General features: G+C 39.7%; 1 protein-coding gene across 6 annotated transcripts in view; it reads right to left on the bottom strand.

The window, feature by feature from the left end:
* Nucleotides 1–237: 237 nt before the first annotated feature.
* The window catches only part of OTOA (otoancorin), a 41,907-nt gene continuing 28,409 nt past the window's right edge, over nucleotides 238–13,735 (bottom strand). For 4 of the 6 annotated variants that reach the window (XM_068422450.1, XM_068422451.1, XM_068422453.1 and 1 more), the window contains 8 exons: nucleotides 12,916–13,124; nucleotides 9,098–9,253; nucleotides 7,515–7,657; nucleotides 6,977–7,113; nucleotides 5,900–5,997; nucleotides 4,097–4,289; nucleotides 2,832–2,921; nucleotides 238–2,256 (listed from right to left, as the gene is read on the bottom strand). In XM_068422450.1, coding sequence (XP_068278551.1) covers nucleotides 2,854–2,921; nucleotides 4,097–4,289; nucleotides 5,900–5,997; nucleotides 6,977–7,113; nucleotides 7,515–7,657; nucleotides 9,098–9,253; nucleotides 12,916–13,124 — 1,004 coding nt within the window. In that variant the 3' untranslated portion in view covers nucleotides 238–2,256; nucleotides 2,832–2,853. Of the gene's footprint in view, nucleotides 2,257–2,831; nucleotides 2,922–4,096; nucleotides 4,290–5,899; nucleotides 5,998–6,976; nucleotides 7,114–7,514; nucleotides 7,658–9,097; nucleotides 9,254–12,915; nucleotides 13,125–13,735 lie in introns of those variants that run through there. The other 2 variants (XM_068422452.1, XM_068422457.1) reach the window with 2 other exon arrangements.

Below are 13,735 nucleotides of genomic sequence, written 5' to 3'. Positions count from 1 at the left end.
GTGTTCCACATTTACCCTTCCTACACTACTCTTGTAAGAAATAGATATGTCTTTGACCAAATCTAAATGCAATGCCAAAGTTATTAACATAATTATTAATTTAATAAAATAAATAAATAATCAAGGAGTTCAGCTATTTAAAAGCACTTGTGCTTGAAAGAAATTACAGCACAGATGGCACAAGACAAAGAACCACTCCTGCTCCAATTAAAAGCTAAACTCTGACTTACATAATTGCAGACGGAATTTCTCCCAGGTACATTGACAGAAGAAGATAATTTTCAGCTCATATAGATTTTTGAAGTGCTTGGTATAGCTAAGTCACGTATCTGACAAACAGCTGAACTGGAAATGCTGACTGTCTTCTTGACTATGAAAATATTCTCCTGCATCTTCACTGAAGTGCACACAGAATTCAAGTCAGGCAATTTCTAGAAATCAAACAATGTTTTAGTACTTTTATATCTAAATGAGGCAGAACTTTTTAATGTGAAAGAACAAATAAATCCACTGAAGCATTTTTTAGTTTTAGTGGGTATTTGCATATATTTGCTGGGATTGATAAAACAATTTTTTTTCTATTTAGATAAATGCCGCAATCTACTGTTTACGTGCAGAAAAGGAAATGCAGCGGAAAAAGCTGGAATCTTACTGTTAGCGTTAGAGAAAAAGGTACAAGGCAGTTTGCAGCAATAGTAGTTCTTTGCTCATAAAGTGCAAACTAAAGCACATAGTATTATCTGTAACTCTATGTCACACTTGCCAGGGTTAGTTACAGGCAAAGGCAGTTCCTAGAGCAGCTGATTGCTAAAGGGGGAGAGGGAACAGGAGGGGGTGAAAAACGGCCATGCTCTCACCGCCTACTTTGCCTGTAACAAAGCCCTGAAAATCAGGTTGGCTCCTGCTGCTGCAGGAATTACAGAATATATAGGACTTTTGTGGGAGCTGTTATTCCCAACAGCAACATTCACCCCTCCCCAGCAGCAGCAAACCTTTTCCCTCCCGCTCTCCCTCTCAGCCCTGCTCCCATTGCTTCCCCACCTGCAGCAAAATTTCAATTCAGCTTTCAGTGCTCAGAAGCTAGATGTAATGTTTGCCGTAAAGAAATACAAATAAAAGTTTGAAAGGCATTTACTACAGTACAGCCCTAAATGAAAAAGCTAAACTTTTAAGTCTATGCATTGCCTTTTTTAGTCTTGAAAAGACAAAGACTTTTGCAATGGCAAAATGGAAAACTGTACCATGCATTCTTGGCTTAAAATCATGTTAAGCAACATCAAAATGTATGTTCACATGCAGAGGGTTTTTAAATATATGTTTTTTCCATTGTTTAAAATACTGAGGCGTGGCATGAAAAACAGTAGACACTTAAACCATATGTCGATAAAACACATGAAAATATTTGTTGCTTGTAATTATGAGATATTTGTTATTACAGGGCTTGTGGAAAGTACTGGACTGACAGTCCTAGTAGTACGTAGACCCAGTGAACAGTTTTCCCTTACTATTCCCAAGTGTATGCTTCAACCCTGCCTGAAGTGAAGGGACTATCTCATGATGAACATCATTAGCAGGTTTCCATGGTGCATTTTGTCTCATGAAATACTAATAGTATTGCCAATGCCCTCTGTGTCATCAACAGTTCTGTGTTGCATACATATAGCCATGGGGAACTACATCTCATACAGATGCTTAAATTCTAAGAACATGTCATCACTTCTTATCTGAGCAGGATTTAAACCAGCAGCCCAGAGATGAAGTTATTTTATTGCAACAGCAGTAACTTTTAGTACGGTTTCTACTACGTCATGCAAGAGGACAGCCTCTGTCCAGAGGAATGTACACCCAAAGTATAAGAGGAAAACCCAACAGATGGATACAATAGTGTAACCAAATTAGCCAACATAAAAAGCACTGGGTATGATACATCAGCCTCCAAACAACAGTCACCTGCTACCTGTCCCCTAGGTCACTCAGGCTCCTCCCTAACGTAAGCATATCTTCCAGTGATTTTCTCATGAGACAGATAAGCCATTTCCAGTTTTGAAATTTGTCTGAAGTATTTGGAAGCATCCTGTGTTACTTGTTAATGGTAAAGTAGGGAAAGGGGATACTTCACATCATGATGGCAGATGAAGGTGTTGCTTTAAGAAATTAATGACTTTGCACTCAGACATCGCAGAGCCTCTTGATTCTACTATTCATGCTGAGCTGCAACTCTTTATCTCTAGCATCTCTTTTGTAAGCTCCAGGACACTAAAAATCAAAAAGCAAAGAAAAATATTAAGTCTTTTGACATACCTTGATTTGCAGTCTTAAAGACTAAGTAGAACACTTAAGCCTTTAGTTTGCTTAATTAGAATTTATACCTTAAGCCCACCTGTGCTCTCATTAAATTTTAGCCTGTCAAATTGGTAAAATCCAATGAAAGTTAATGACAACATTCTTTTAATTGGAGATTATAAAAGCAGTTGTGGAATAAAATCTTATCAATAGACTGGAACAGGCAAAATACAGATTAATACCAACAACATGTTCCAAATAACAGTGGAACAAGTAATGGATTGGTGTTACATGGAATTTTAAATATACTTTTGTTAAGGTTGGCTTTATGGTAAAGATAAGATAAAGTGCTTTCCCCTGGATTAGATTCTAAGATAGTCTATCAGAGGTACGAGACACCTTTGTAATACAGAAAAATTATCCAGGAATTGTTATCTCTGTATTCAAAGGAGGAAGGGGGTCCCACAGTCCTTCACCCTGTGTTGTCACTGTTACAGGTGAACTATGTTTCCGTTATAAAGCTACCTCTTATTGAAAATATCACTTACCTCAAGCTTAACAACTGTAGATTCAGAAAGGCAGGTGCAGTGTGAACACAGCACATAACCAGATGCCGAAGCCACTCAAACAGGGAGCACCTGAAAAGCAGAAAGTATTATGTCTTAGTGTCATGACACAGTTCAGGTCTAGTACAGTCATATCAACACCACCCCAAAGATGTGCAGCAAATTCCAACATTTGAATCCTAATTACATTCAGCTGCTCAAAAAACACCACCAGTCAGAATGGTCACTTCCAGTTCAACATACACAGCTCTGAAGGGAAGCATTTCACAGGGGTGGTACTCACTAGAGACAGGAATAATGAATGAGAAGCTCAAGAACTCAGGTGATCTTTATGCAGGAAACTCCTCCCTTTGGCATATCTACAGAGGGAACAGGTCACACGCACAAGGGAGCTGGGCTGAAAGCACTGCTCAGGTGCTTCGGGGAAGGTCTGCTCTAATTCCAGCAAGGGCATCATAGCAATTTAGTCCCCCTTATTCCTATTTTAGCACCTCAACATCCTTCTCTCTTTTTCAAAAGCTTATGTCTTGCTGGTGCCACTGGAAGGAACAATATTTGCTGTCTGATAGGGATAAGCACTCAACATTGGTTTGACTATGTGCAAACTCTCATTCATTGTAAAATGTCCATTAACATACTTGCCAGCATAACTTGCCCAGTATAAACTACAATATGGAGAACTAAAATGTTAAACCACTGAAGCATAGGTACTAATAGGCTTCCAAATAGGATGGGAACAGCAGGAAAAACTGTTCAAGGGGTCCCATAGTCTGGATAAAGATGCTAACCTACCCCCATGCTACCTCCTTTCCCACTTGCAGCTCTGCAAACAAGGTTCTGCTGCAGAGAAAGGTTGTGATCTGAAGGTCCAGAGATGGAGAGCCCTGCCTTAAATTTAGGCAAAGAATGTGGCAAAGAAGGAGAGGGAAAAGCTCACTGTTTCAGACTACATTTTACACAAGCTAGTGCTTAGCATAGTGTAATGCTACTACCAGCGTATAGCTGCTAATGCCATCTGACAATCTTCCTCCATTATCTCTTGCTGTGGGTAAATCCAACAACATCCTTGCTGTTTGTCTTGGTCAGGCATGCGATTTGAGGCATGAGTTAAAAAAGCTGATTCGCAAATTCACTGTAACCCACTTTCAAAATGCAGGTCTGATCCTGGTGGATGCTGCGAGACTGCACACCCCACTGGTGTGAGTGTCCTTCCCCTCTAGGCAGGAGGAGGGAGTGACTCTACTCACCGCTTGGAGCTGGGGTTTGCACCGCCTGGGTAGTGCTTGCACCGTTTTGTGTCTCTGGGGTGCTTGTCCTGGCTCCATCCAGTGCCAGCTGAAGGCTCTGGAGCTGTGATGCATTCAGATGCTCGTGCTGCGATCTGGTAACCACAGCAGCATTTTCAGGGCCCAGGTTTGCTATTTGTTCTGGGGACAATGCCTAGGAGGAATAAAAGCCAGAAAAATTGGTTTAGGCTGTCAATTGGATAAGGCAGGTAAGGAATCAGAAGTCAGCACTGTCTTGCATTTGGAATGAGGGGAAGTAGCCTTCAACATTGTGTTGCTATAAAAGAGCTCAACAGAGCTTAAAAATAATCCTCTGCAGTCATTTACTTCACTGACCACTCATCTATCTTTCACCCTTCTCTTTGCTGCTGGGATCTGACAGCTTGAGAAGCTTTCTATGCCAACACTCTATTGGGCACTTCTTCAATATATTGCTGGAGTTTAATTTTCCAGCCATTTCTTTTCTTATTTGTTCAAAGACAGATGACATTGTGCATCCTCTTGTGTTTTCATTTATTTCCTCTTACATCTGCTCCCAAGCAACCTCACCTGAATCTATGTTTGACCTTTGATTATAGTTAGCAGTAGAGCAATGAGATGAAGAAACCCATACTTTAATCTCATTATTCAATTTTCTCTTTTAGATTGAAAATCTTCCAGGTTTGGTCATATTAAAACTTATGTTTAAAAATGAAACATAGCAATCATAATCTTACAGTAATTATCTTATATCACATAGCAATTAACCAGTTTGTAAAGCCTGCATGTACTGGGCATGCTGGATTGCTTTGATTTTAGTTAACATTCTGCAGTCACAAGAATTTTAGCCCTCCTACACAACAAATACATCCATAAAATGAAGTTATACAAAACTCGTGTAAAAACAAAATCTGCTTTGAATCTTTCAAATACAGAAAATTCTTCCAAGAAGGTGCCCTGTTCCTTGTTAAGCACATTTTGTAGTACCGTTACTATTCTTACTAACAAAAATGTATGCTATTTGAAAGAAATTCTACAAGATGCTACAGATCTTCAGTTTTGCCTGTTTTACTAAGGACATTTCAGGCTTATCTAAACTGTCAGTGGTACTGTGCAGAACACTCAGTGTTCAAGGAGTTTGTCTCTTTTATGGAAGCTGACACAGTTAACTATCTGTTTAGCTCATCTGTCCCTAAGTACATTGTTTGCCCAAGCATCTGAAAGAGACCAGCCTAGGCAGAATATTAATCTTGTCACTAAGTCAAATAAAGTCTGGGACAATGACCTTAAGATCCATGTTTTAATTTCTGGTCCACATTCACAACTGCTGTAATTAGATGTAATTACTTTCCAGTCTGTATCTGCCTGTACAATCTGTTTTTCAGAGCTAACTCAGGAGAACATTGCCAGATTTTAGGATAATAAAAAAGCTCTTACATAGTCAGCAGAGAAATTTGTAGCTATGATAGCATCCTTGCAAATGTTAATAAACAGAGAAGAAAACTCAGATCTGACTACAGTGTTGGAAGACAGAGTCCATTCCCTGTTTTCTGACCCTAGATCTTTGCTTTTTCCTTGGGACGCCTTCTGAAGAATAAATAAAGCTTATCTAGCATATTTTATGGACATCACAAATACAGATGATATAGCTGAAAGTTAATGTTTCGGATCCTTAGCACACCATAGAAAAATTCTTGCTGAAACCCAAAAACAAACTATAAATCAGTGCTGCAGTTTATTTATATGATAGAAATTTGGTTACTTCTTCAGTAATCGAGCTCTTACTTGGAAAACTTCAGGAGGTATGAATCTTATTGCTATTGGCTGGAAATATGGCATCAAGTTTGTATCAAAAGCTTTTAATTCATCCTCATTCAAACCACCTAAAAAAACCAATAGGAACAAAACTCAGTTAATATTCTTTTTATTAGATTTATTTTTAGGCTAATACAAATTTTAAGCATTTATACAATGTTTATAATAAATGGTTTACTCCAGTGTGTTACGGAGAGAGATATTCGTTCTTTTTTTGTTTTGTTTCTTTCATTATATTCCAACATTACAAATCATCTGGCCTTATCCACTGGTATGGAATGTGCTCTACCTGAGCTACTTTAGCTTGGAAAAGAGACAATGATAAAAACCAATAAAATCATAAGGAGTGTTATTAGGGAATGCTTGTTCACAGCCTCTTCTGATGCAAGATTAGGGAGCATAAGCATGCAATGGGAGTTACTTCTTCACCCACTGGGTACTTACAGTGTGGAATCATTGCCGCAAGCATCGGGGATGCTAGAATTTATGAGAGTTCAATGTGCAGTTAAACGATCACAGGGAAAAAAATCCATGAACAAAATAGTGTGTGACCTCTGGCCCGGGAAGTCTCTGCGGCTGTGAGAGCACTCTGGAGAACTATCACTCCAAGCTAACCCTGCTCTTTTGCTCTTCCCTGGGCAGCCCATTCTTTCCACTGTTGGAGGCAGGATGCTCCGTCAGCTGGAGCACTGCTCTGACCCAATACAGCCACTCTTGCAGCAGCACGGTTCACAAATAGCGAGTGGGTCTGAAATCCTGGTTGGTTTTGCCCTCCTTGATTGACGCTTTCCAACTTACAGGACCCAAAGGACTTTAGGCTGTGCTCCCCAAGGTCAGATTAAGCAGATTCAGAGAACCTTGTGGAGAATACCACGACTTTTCCTTAGTGCTAACAAAACTGCTGGATGTCCATCCCTGCAGGTGACTCCTCTCTGGAAGAAGTGTCTTTTGCCAGTCGAGAAGAATGCACTGCTACGTGAGCCTGTCTCTTAATGCTTAATAACAACACTTCAGAACAATCACCATCTGGAGTCTGAATTTTGTTACCTGCTATAGTACCAATTTCCTGTAAAACAGAGCCGTTCCAGCTGGTAGCAGTACCAAACACAGATTCTGTCATCTTCTTAAACTGCCTCAGAACAGGGGTGCTACAAAACAACAGGCCAATTCTTGCAACAGCAGCACTGCAAAAGGCAACAAGGTTAACGTTACATGCTGCAATTACATGCAATACTAAAGATGCCTGGAATATATTTAGTCTGCTGTAAGAAGACAGTAAACTCATTTTCAATTTAAAATATATGTACACAAATTGCATACAAATGTTTAATGCTTTGAGCAAAAACCTGAATTTCTCAATGCAATACTTAAATGGTGAGATATAAATGGCAGAGGAAACCTAAAACAGAATATATTTTAAACAACCAGTGTACACTCTCCATAACAGTTACTGCCTTTCTAAAAGCATTTAAAATGTAAAAACGTGTCCTTTAAGCTCTGGAAACCTTGAAGGAAAACAAATTGCACAATAAATTTCATCAATAGAGATACTAATAAATATTTCATTAAGTATTAAATGCAGTACCTGAATTCAGCAGTCCTTATGGACATGATTTCTGTGGAGTTCAAAGCACAGAGAATAGCTCCTAATCCAACTAAATCAAAGCTTTTTAGTGTACTGATCATCTGGCCAGAGTCTTCTAGAAAACCTTGCAAAATAGATCTTGCCTACAAAAGCAGTAAGATATTATGCATGAACAGAGTAAATATAATTGAAGGTTTTGTTACTAGAAGCTCAAAATCTTACCAGAAGCTATGGACCAAATATAATCCTGAGCCTCCCCAATGTAATTAATTGGAGTTTTGCTGTGGCCTTCAGGAGGAGCACTGTCACCACCTATACGTGACACTTAAACAGGGCACTGTTACACAACCACTTCCCAAGTGCAAGTGATTTGAAAGCACTCTGTACCTCTTCTGCTGGGTCACAAGGAAACACTTCAGAAGAAATGGGCATTGAATCGCCTAGCAGGACTGCCCAATTTAATTAAATTGCTAGAAGAAAACATAAATTACTCAAGGACATCAATACGAAATTTCTAGTTTTTCTAATACTCAGTTTGTTGTGTCTTATTTAAGTGTCATATATAGGTGGTGACCTGTGTTTAGGATTAATTTTCAGATATGAATGGGATATTGGTACCAAAATGCCTTTGCAAGCCTAAGTCATTTAGGATGGTGCTCATCCTAAACTAACCATTTAAAAACTCTGTGTCTAGCTTTAAGCCTGCCACCAAGGCATCCTCCAAAGTCAGTGAAAGAAACAAGCATCTTCCAAGATTTCCTAATCTATCCACAATACTGAGCCTCAAGGGACTAGCTTAAACTAGCTACCTAATTTTTAGACAACTGAAGTTAGGCAGGATGAATCTCTTTTAACTAGATATCGTTACTGACAGCAGGAAACCTCAAAACCCAAGTAGTATTGTATAAAATCCTCCCAAGTGCTTCCTTCTCATGGTGCTCTTCAGAACAAGAATCTATTAAACAGATCTGCGATATTCTGCCAAAGCTGGCTGCCACCATGCCAGCAGCTGTGCAACCGAGGAGCCCTGATGGTATGGGTCATACAGTCAGAAATATGCTGCCAATTGCATATATAAATAAAAGATTTTAACTCTCATTACGAAAGTCCCATTGATATAACTAGAAGTTATTCAAGGAAAGGAAGATGAGAGGAGCATATTTACTAATAACATAGGCTTCTAGGGCAATGGATGCTGGGGTTGGGGGGCACACCACCTCTTCAGTGATTACTCTTAGTTAGGAAGGGGTAGTATCTCCTAGCAATAGTGTCTGTTCTGGGGCCAATGTGAGAGGAACTGCTGACCTCTTTCTACTACTTAGTGGGCAAGTGCTAAAGAATATACTTGTCAACCATCACAATTAACAGTGATGTCCTCTTGGCCATCTCACCAGGGAAGCCAGCAGCCAGGCAGACATCAGTGCTGACCTACCTGCCCACTTCCACTGGGGTCACAGCTGCAGAAAAGCAGCAGGGAGCAGTGTGGACTGCTGTACCTGTTTCCTAGGCGATTCCAGAACTTCAGTCCCAAAGGGTGTGAATCCGGAGCCTTTCACCAGAAGTACATTCAATAACATACTTACCTGCATACGAGTCCATTCTGTTTGCTGACTAAGTACAGAAATGGTATCGACAGAATGCAAATCCAGCTCTTCGATTTCATGTTCGGTGAGTGCCAGAGCAATGCGGCCCAGGGAAACAATATGATAACTCTTCCAGTCTGGTAGTGATCCCCAAACCTTTAGAAGAGATTCATTAATGTCTGTCAGATCATTATGAATCTTCCTCTATATATATCATTCTCAAACCCCTTGGTTTTAAAAATCCCAATACCCAAAGTATGCCCCTTTCCACACAAAAGGCAGAGCTTAGGTATTGTGAAGGTTTTCGAGGTTCTACACTACTAATGGCTAGCTTATCTAAAATCGCTGCAATTTGTACAGCTTGAGCTTCTTGATAAGTCAGTGCAGGGACTGCTGGAAGTGTTGCTGTAGGAGCGAGTACCACTAAAAACAATAAAAATGCAAGTCTGTGCTGAGATCCACGCTGTTACACTGCTACCGGGAAAGCAGCGCCTGGACCACTCAGGCTTCTACACCAGTTGCAATCACTCCAATGGAGTGACTTTAAATTGCTTTTGTGACCAGTCGTTCTGGCTCAGTCGTTGACAAGGCAAGCAGAAATCAAAGTAGGGTATCAGGTAATACAGACAAATAGCCAATTCCTAAAGTTCTGATTTCTAGTTTGTGAGCATACAACATTAAAAAAAAAAAAATCATTTAAGTGTGTTTGTACAGATACAGTTAAATCTGTAAAGCTCTGTAAAAACAAAGGAATTAGCAGGGGCTCTTCTAAACCAGTAGCAATGTATTTAAACTGACAAGTTCACTGCTTTTAACCTTATCTGTGATAGTTACAGTGATTCAAAAGCTGTCACAGATCAGCTGTAAGAAAATTTTGATTTCAGGAAAAGGTCTGCCTGAGTAAGGAACAATGAAAGTCTGTCAAGAGCTGAATTTCCAGAGGCTACAACTGTCAATTACCTTTAGTCGGAAATGATAGAAGTCAGCAGTCAGTGGTCAGTATCTCTCAGGATGTGGCCAATTGTCTTTACAGAAAAAAGACACTGGGTTTTGGCTGAAGGAAGTGACTTTAACAAGACAGGCATACATTAAAAAAAAAAGCTCCCTTTAAAGGTCTCATATACTTCAGCAACTTTGCTTTGTCAGTCAATACATGACAGTTTTCTAGTACATGATTGTGCTGCTAACTCCACATAGAAAAATAAAACTAGAAGCCCAGTCCTGGGCTAGGTCGATCGTTCATGCTCTCTGATTCATGGAAATACTTATTTCATTTTCAGGATAGCTATAATTTAACTTCTGTTCAAAAAATGAGAAAGGTCAAAGCTAGCAAGGACTTGCTGAAGGAATATCCCTGCAGTTGCCTACTAAATAGTGTTTGCACCTTCAGATATATATGAAGCTGTGGAACCTGCATAAAATAAAGAAAAAGGTCCAGATCTCTGGAATAAGATACTCCTTGCACAGAGTTGCAGACTATCTGCTGTTCATACCAACGCGCATATCCAACACAGAGCAGCCTCAGGACTGCCGAGGTGCTTTTCTCAACCGTGACACTCGGGTTAAGGATTTGTTTAAGAGCAGCTTTGCTGGACTTGTACGTCCTCACTGAGTTTCCACTGGATCTTTTATGTTGGTTTTACGATGTCATAAAGAAACAGAAAAAGGGTCTAAGCCTGGGAAATTTCAATCTTTTCCAAAGAAAATAGATAGTAAAAAACATTAGCCCAATTTTAAAGCTCTTAATTCTCTAGCTTAAGAGATACACGAAGCACATGCAGTTAAAAATGTCATATGTCTATTTCCTGATCTAGGTCATAAACTACAGAATTTGAAGTACTTCATAAATAGCATTATCTGACAGTGCTGGATGAAATCTCAGACATAACGATATAAATAACACAACACAAGAAACTGAAACACTCCTTTGTCCTCATTCCCCTAGAGACTACAGATCCATACATCTGTTACTACTGCAAGCTTGGAGACCTTCCACTTACAAGTGAGCTAAGCTGCTTACTTTCATTAAGAAACAATCTGATAACTAGACTTTTTGAATTAGTTTGGAACCATGAGTAGTACGCAGTTTCTTTTAGGGGAAACCAATCAATTTAGGAGAAATTAAAGCTGGCTTAATCAAACCTTTAATCAAAGATGCCCTTTAGTTAATAACATAACAGCATCTTATGCACATAATTTCAAAGAGCGAGCTTTGCCTGCACTGTCTGATTTCTTATGCTTCACGTTCAGTGTAACACGTATGTTGCCTTTGAAAATTAATATATAGGAAGCCTGTCTTTGTCTAGCAGCAATCTGTCTTACAAACACACACACAGACAGAATATACTTTCATTCAGTGCAATACAGATCTGTGTATCTTTGAATTGAACTTAGCTGGAATATGAGTGTATTAACCTTGTTGGCAATTTCTCCACAAAGATACCACTCTGTAAGTAGTGCAACCATTAAGTTGCACTGCTGTAAAATATTTTAGTTCCCAGTATCTCAGACAAGCACTATTTTTATTTTCTTCTAGGATTATATTTTTTTTCCCTTTTCCTACCCACGTGTCTCTGTGCTGACACAGGGAAGCTGTCTTGGGAAGAATGCATTTGATGCAGTGGGCTGTTGTCCTACTGCAACACGGCAGCAGAGACAGAACTGCAGAGTCACCATCTGCTTTCGGAAATCTGGTTATTGCCACTTCTCTTTGAGAACCTGCAGTTCAAGAGTTTTAAAAGCTGACCTTCACTGCTAAAAACTGCACTGTTGGCTTTATCTACCCAAAAGTCATGGTCAGCTCCACTACTTTAGCTGCAGCTGCTGGTTTAAGGAGATGCTGCCCAGGACCACCTTATCCCCTGCTCCAGCTTTCCTCCAGAGGTCACAGCCCTCAGATCTCCAAGCATCTGCACTCATACTACTTGCCAACTGCACTTGTAGATGCTTCCTAACATCATTCTGTCAGAATGACCTGATGGAGCCTAAAAAGGACTTTTAAAATGCTGGATCATTTTGACAGAAGGGGATTACAGAGTAGCTAGCTATGCAGAGATGGAAGCAGAGAGCAGATAACCTCCAGTGGATGCTGGTGACAGGAAGCTGAAGGCAACCTCTTCACCTCTGGTTTTTCTGCAACCAAAACAACTTGTCTTACTGCACTGTAACGCAGTGCTGCAGGAGTGGTGACGAGAGCTGAGACCACAGTCCTGTTCCTCTCCATGAATCTACAGCCTGGCAAAGACAGAGGCCTTCTCTCGGCTGTATTTCCATAACTCGCTCTCACCACTAACATCCTACTAAAGACAGACTAAATGCGTGTGGTTTTCCTCCCTAAAATTTCCCATTGACAGCTTTGTCCCTGCCTGTAACAAGAAGGTGGGAAAGCGAGCTTTATTCAGCTAATAACAGTCTCTCTCAGTCAGTCTGGTTTTACACCACTGTAAACTATATTTAACAGTGATGTAGGCAGTTTAACACTCTGAGCTTAATTCTCAGCAGGCCAATCAACAGCCTAGAGTACTGCTTGCTGATTTTTCATTTATGAAAGAAAAGTGAGAAACAGGCAACTGAAAAGCAATTCAAAAGTAAAAGCACTTAAGTTTTTCAGTTGCCAATAGCTCAGAACTACTTGCCTGTTGACTCTAAAGCAAGGGCAATAGTCCTCTATCACCATCTCACATTATTTTTCCAATAAACAATAGATATTCTTGCAGCAGTAGTGACATTGCCATAGCACAGTTATTTTAGAACTACATAGTTCAATAACAGCAAATCAAATTATGGATTTAATTTTCCTTCACAGACAGGATAGTTACCTGCTTGGCTTTTTCCTTCAAGGCAATAAGCTGGGAGCCGTTAAAACCTGAGACAGTCCCAAGAAGTTCCACATTTTTTTCAAAAGTCCCTGCGTCCATGCATTTCAGTTCCTGAACTGACCAAAAGACATTTGCTTCTGCTAATTTAATAATTTCATCTGAAGAAGGAGCTCTGGTTCCCAGGCAATCTGGAAAAAAAGTCAAGGAGACTGAAAAAAAGAAATCAAAGCAATACAGAGATTTAAGAGGGTGACAGACTATGAATTAACTGCAGCTGATGTGATATTGATAAGTTAATTATCTTTCAATGAAATAATTTCTTTAAATATTTACATTGTTAACATCCTGGATATAAAACTAGATTTGCCTAACTTGCAAGAAATGTGATATTCTTTGTCCTCCAAAGGCAGTGCATGCTGGAAAAGAAAACAGGAGCAGACATATATTTCAGAACAGTTACAATATAGGATGCCACAATATAACTAATATCAGGATGTGTGCAATAAGAGTAACCAATATCTTGTAAGTTTCTTTCAAATCTAATTCCCGAAAGGCATCAAAACCCAGGCAAGGGCTTATTCTGAGGTAAAACCACCATTTGCTGGGAGCCTTGCTTGAGCAAGAACGAAATGCAAATCTTTGGGATTACCTTGGTGGACATCTCCATATAGTTATGGCATTGTTCACACAAAAAAAGGTTGCAGCCGAATAAACTTCTCCACGTTCAAACAGCACATATGTGAATCCGGCTCAACAGGAAAGTAACAGACACGAGAGGTGCTTTGACTCTGAAATACCCTGACAAAGACGTATGACTTGT

This window comes from Nyctibius grandis, chromosome Z (genome assembly GCF_013368605.1).
Source record: "Nyctibius grandis isolate bNycGra1 chromosome Z, bNycGra1.pri, whole genome shotgun sequence".
Taxonomy (NCBI): Eukaryota; Metazoa; Chordata; class Aves; order Nyctibiiformes; family Nyctibiidae; genus Nyctibius; species Nyctibius grandis.
Note: the sequence above shows the minus strand (reverse complement) of the source record. Positions and strands in the feature narration are given on the sequence as shown.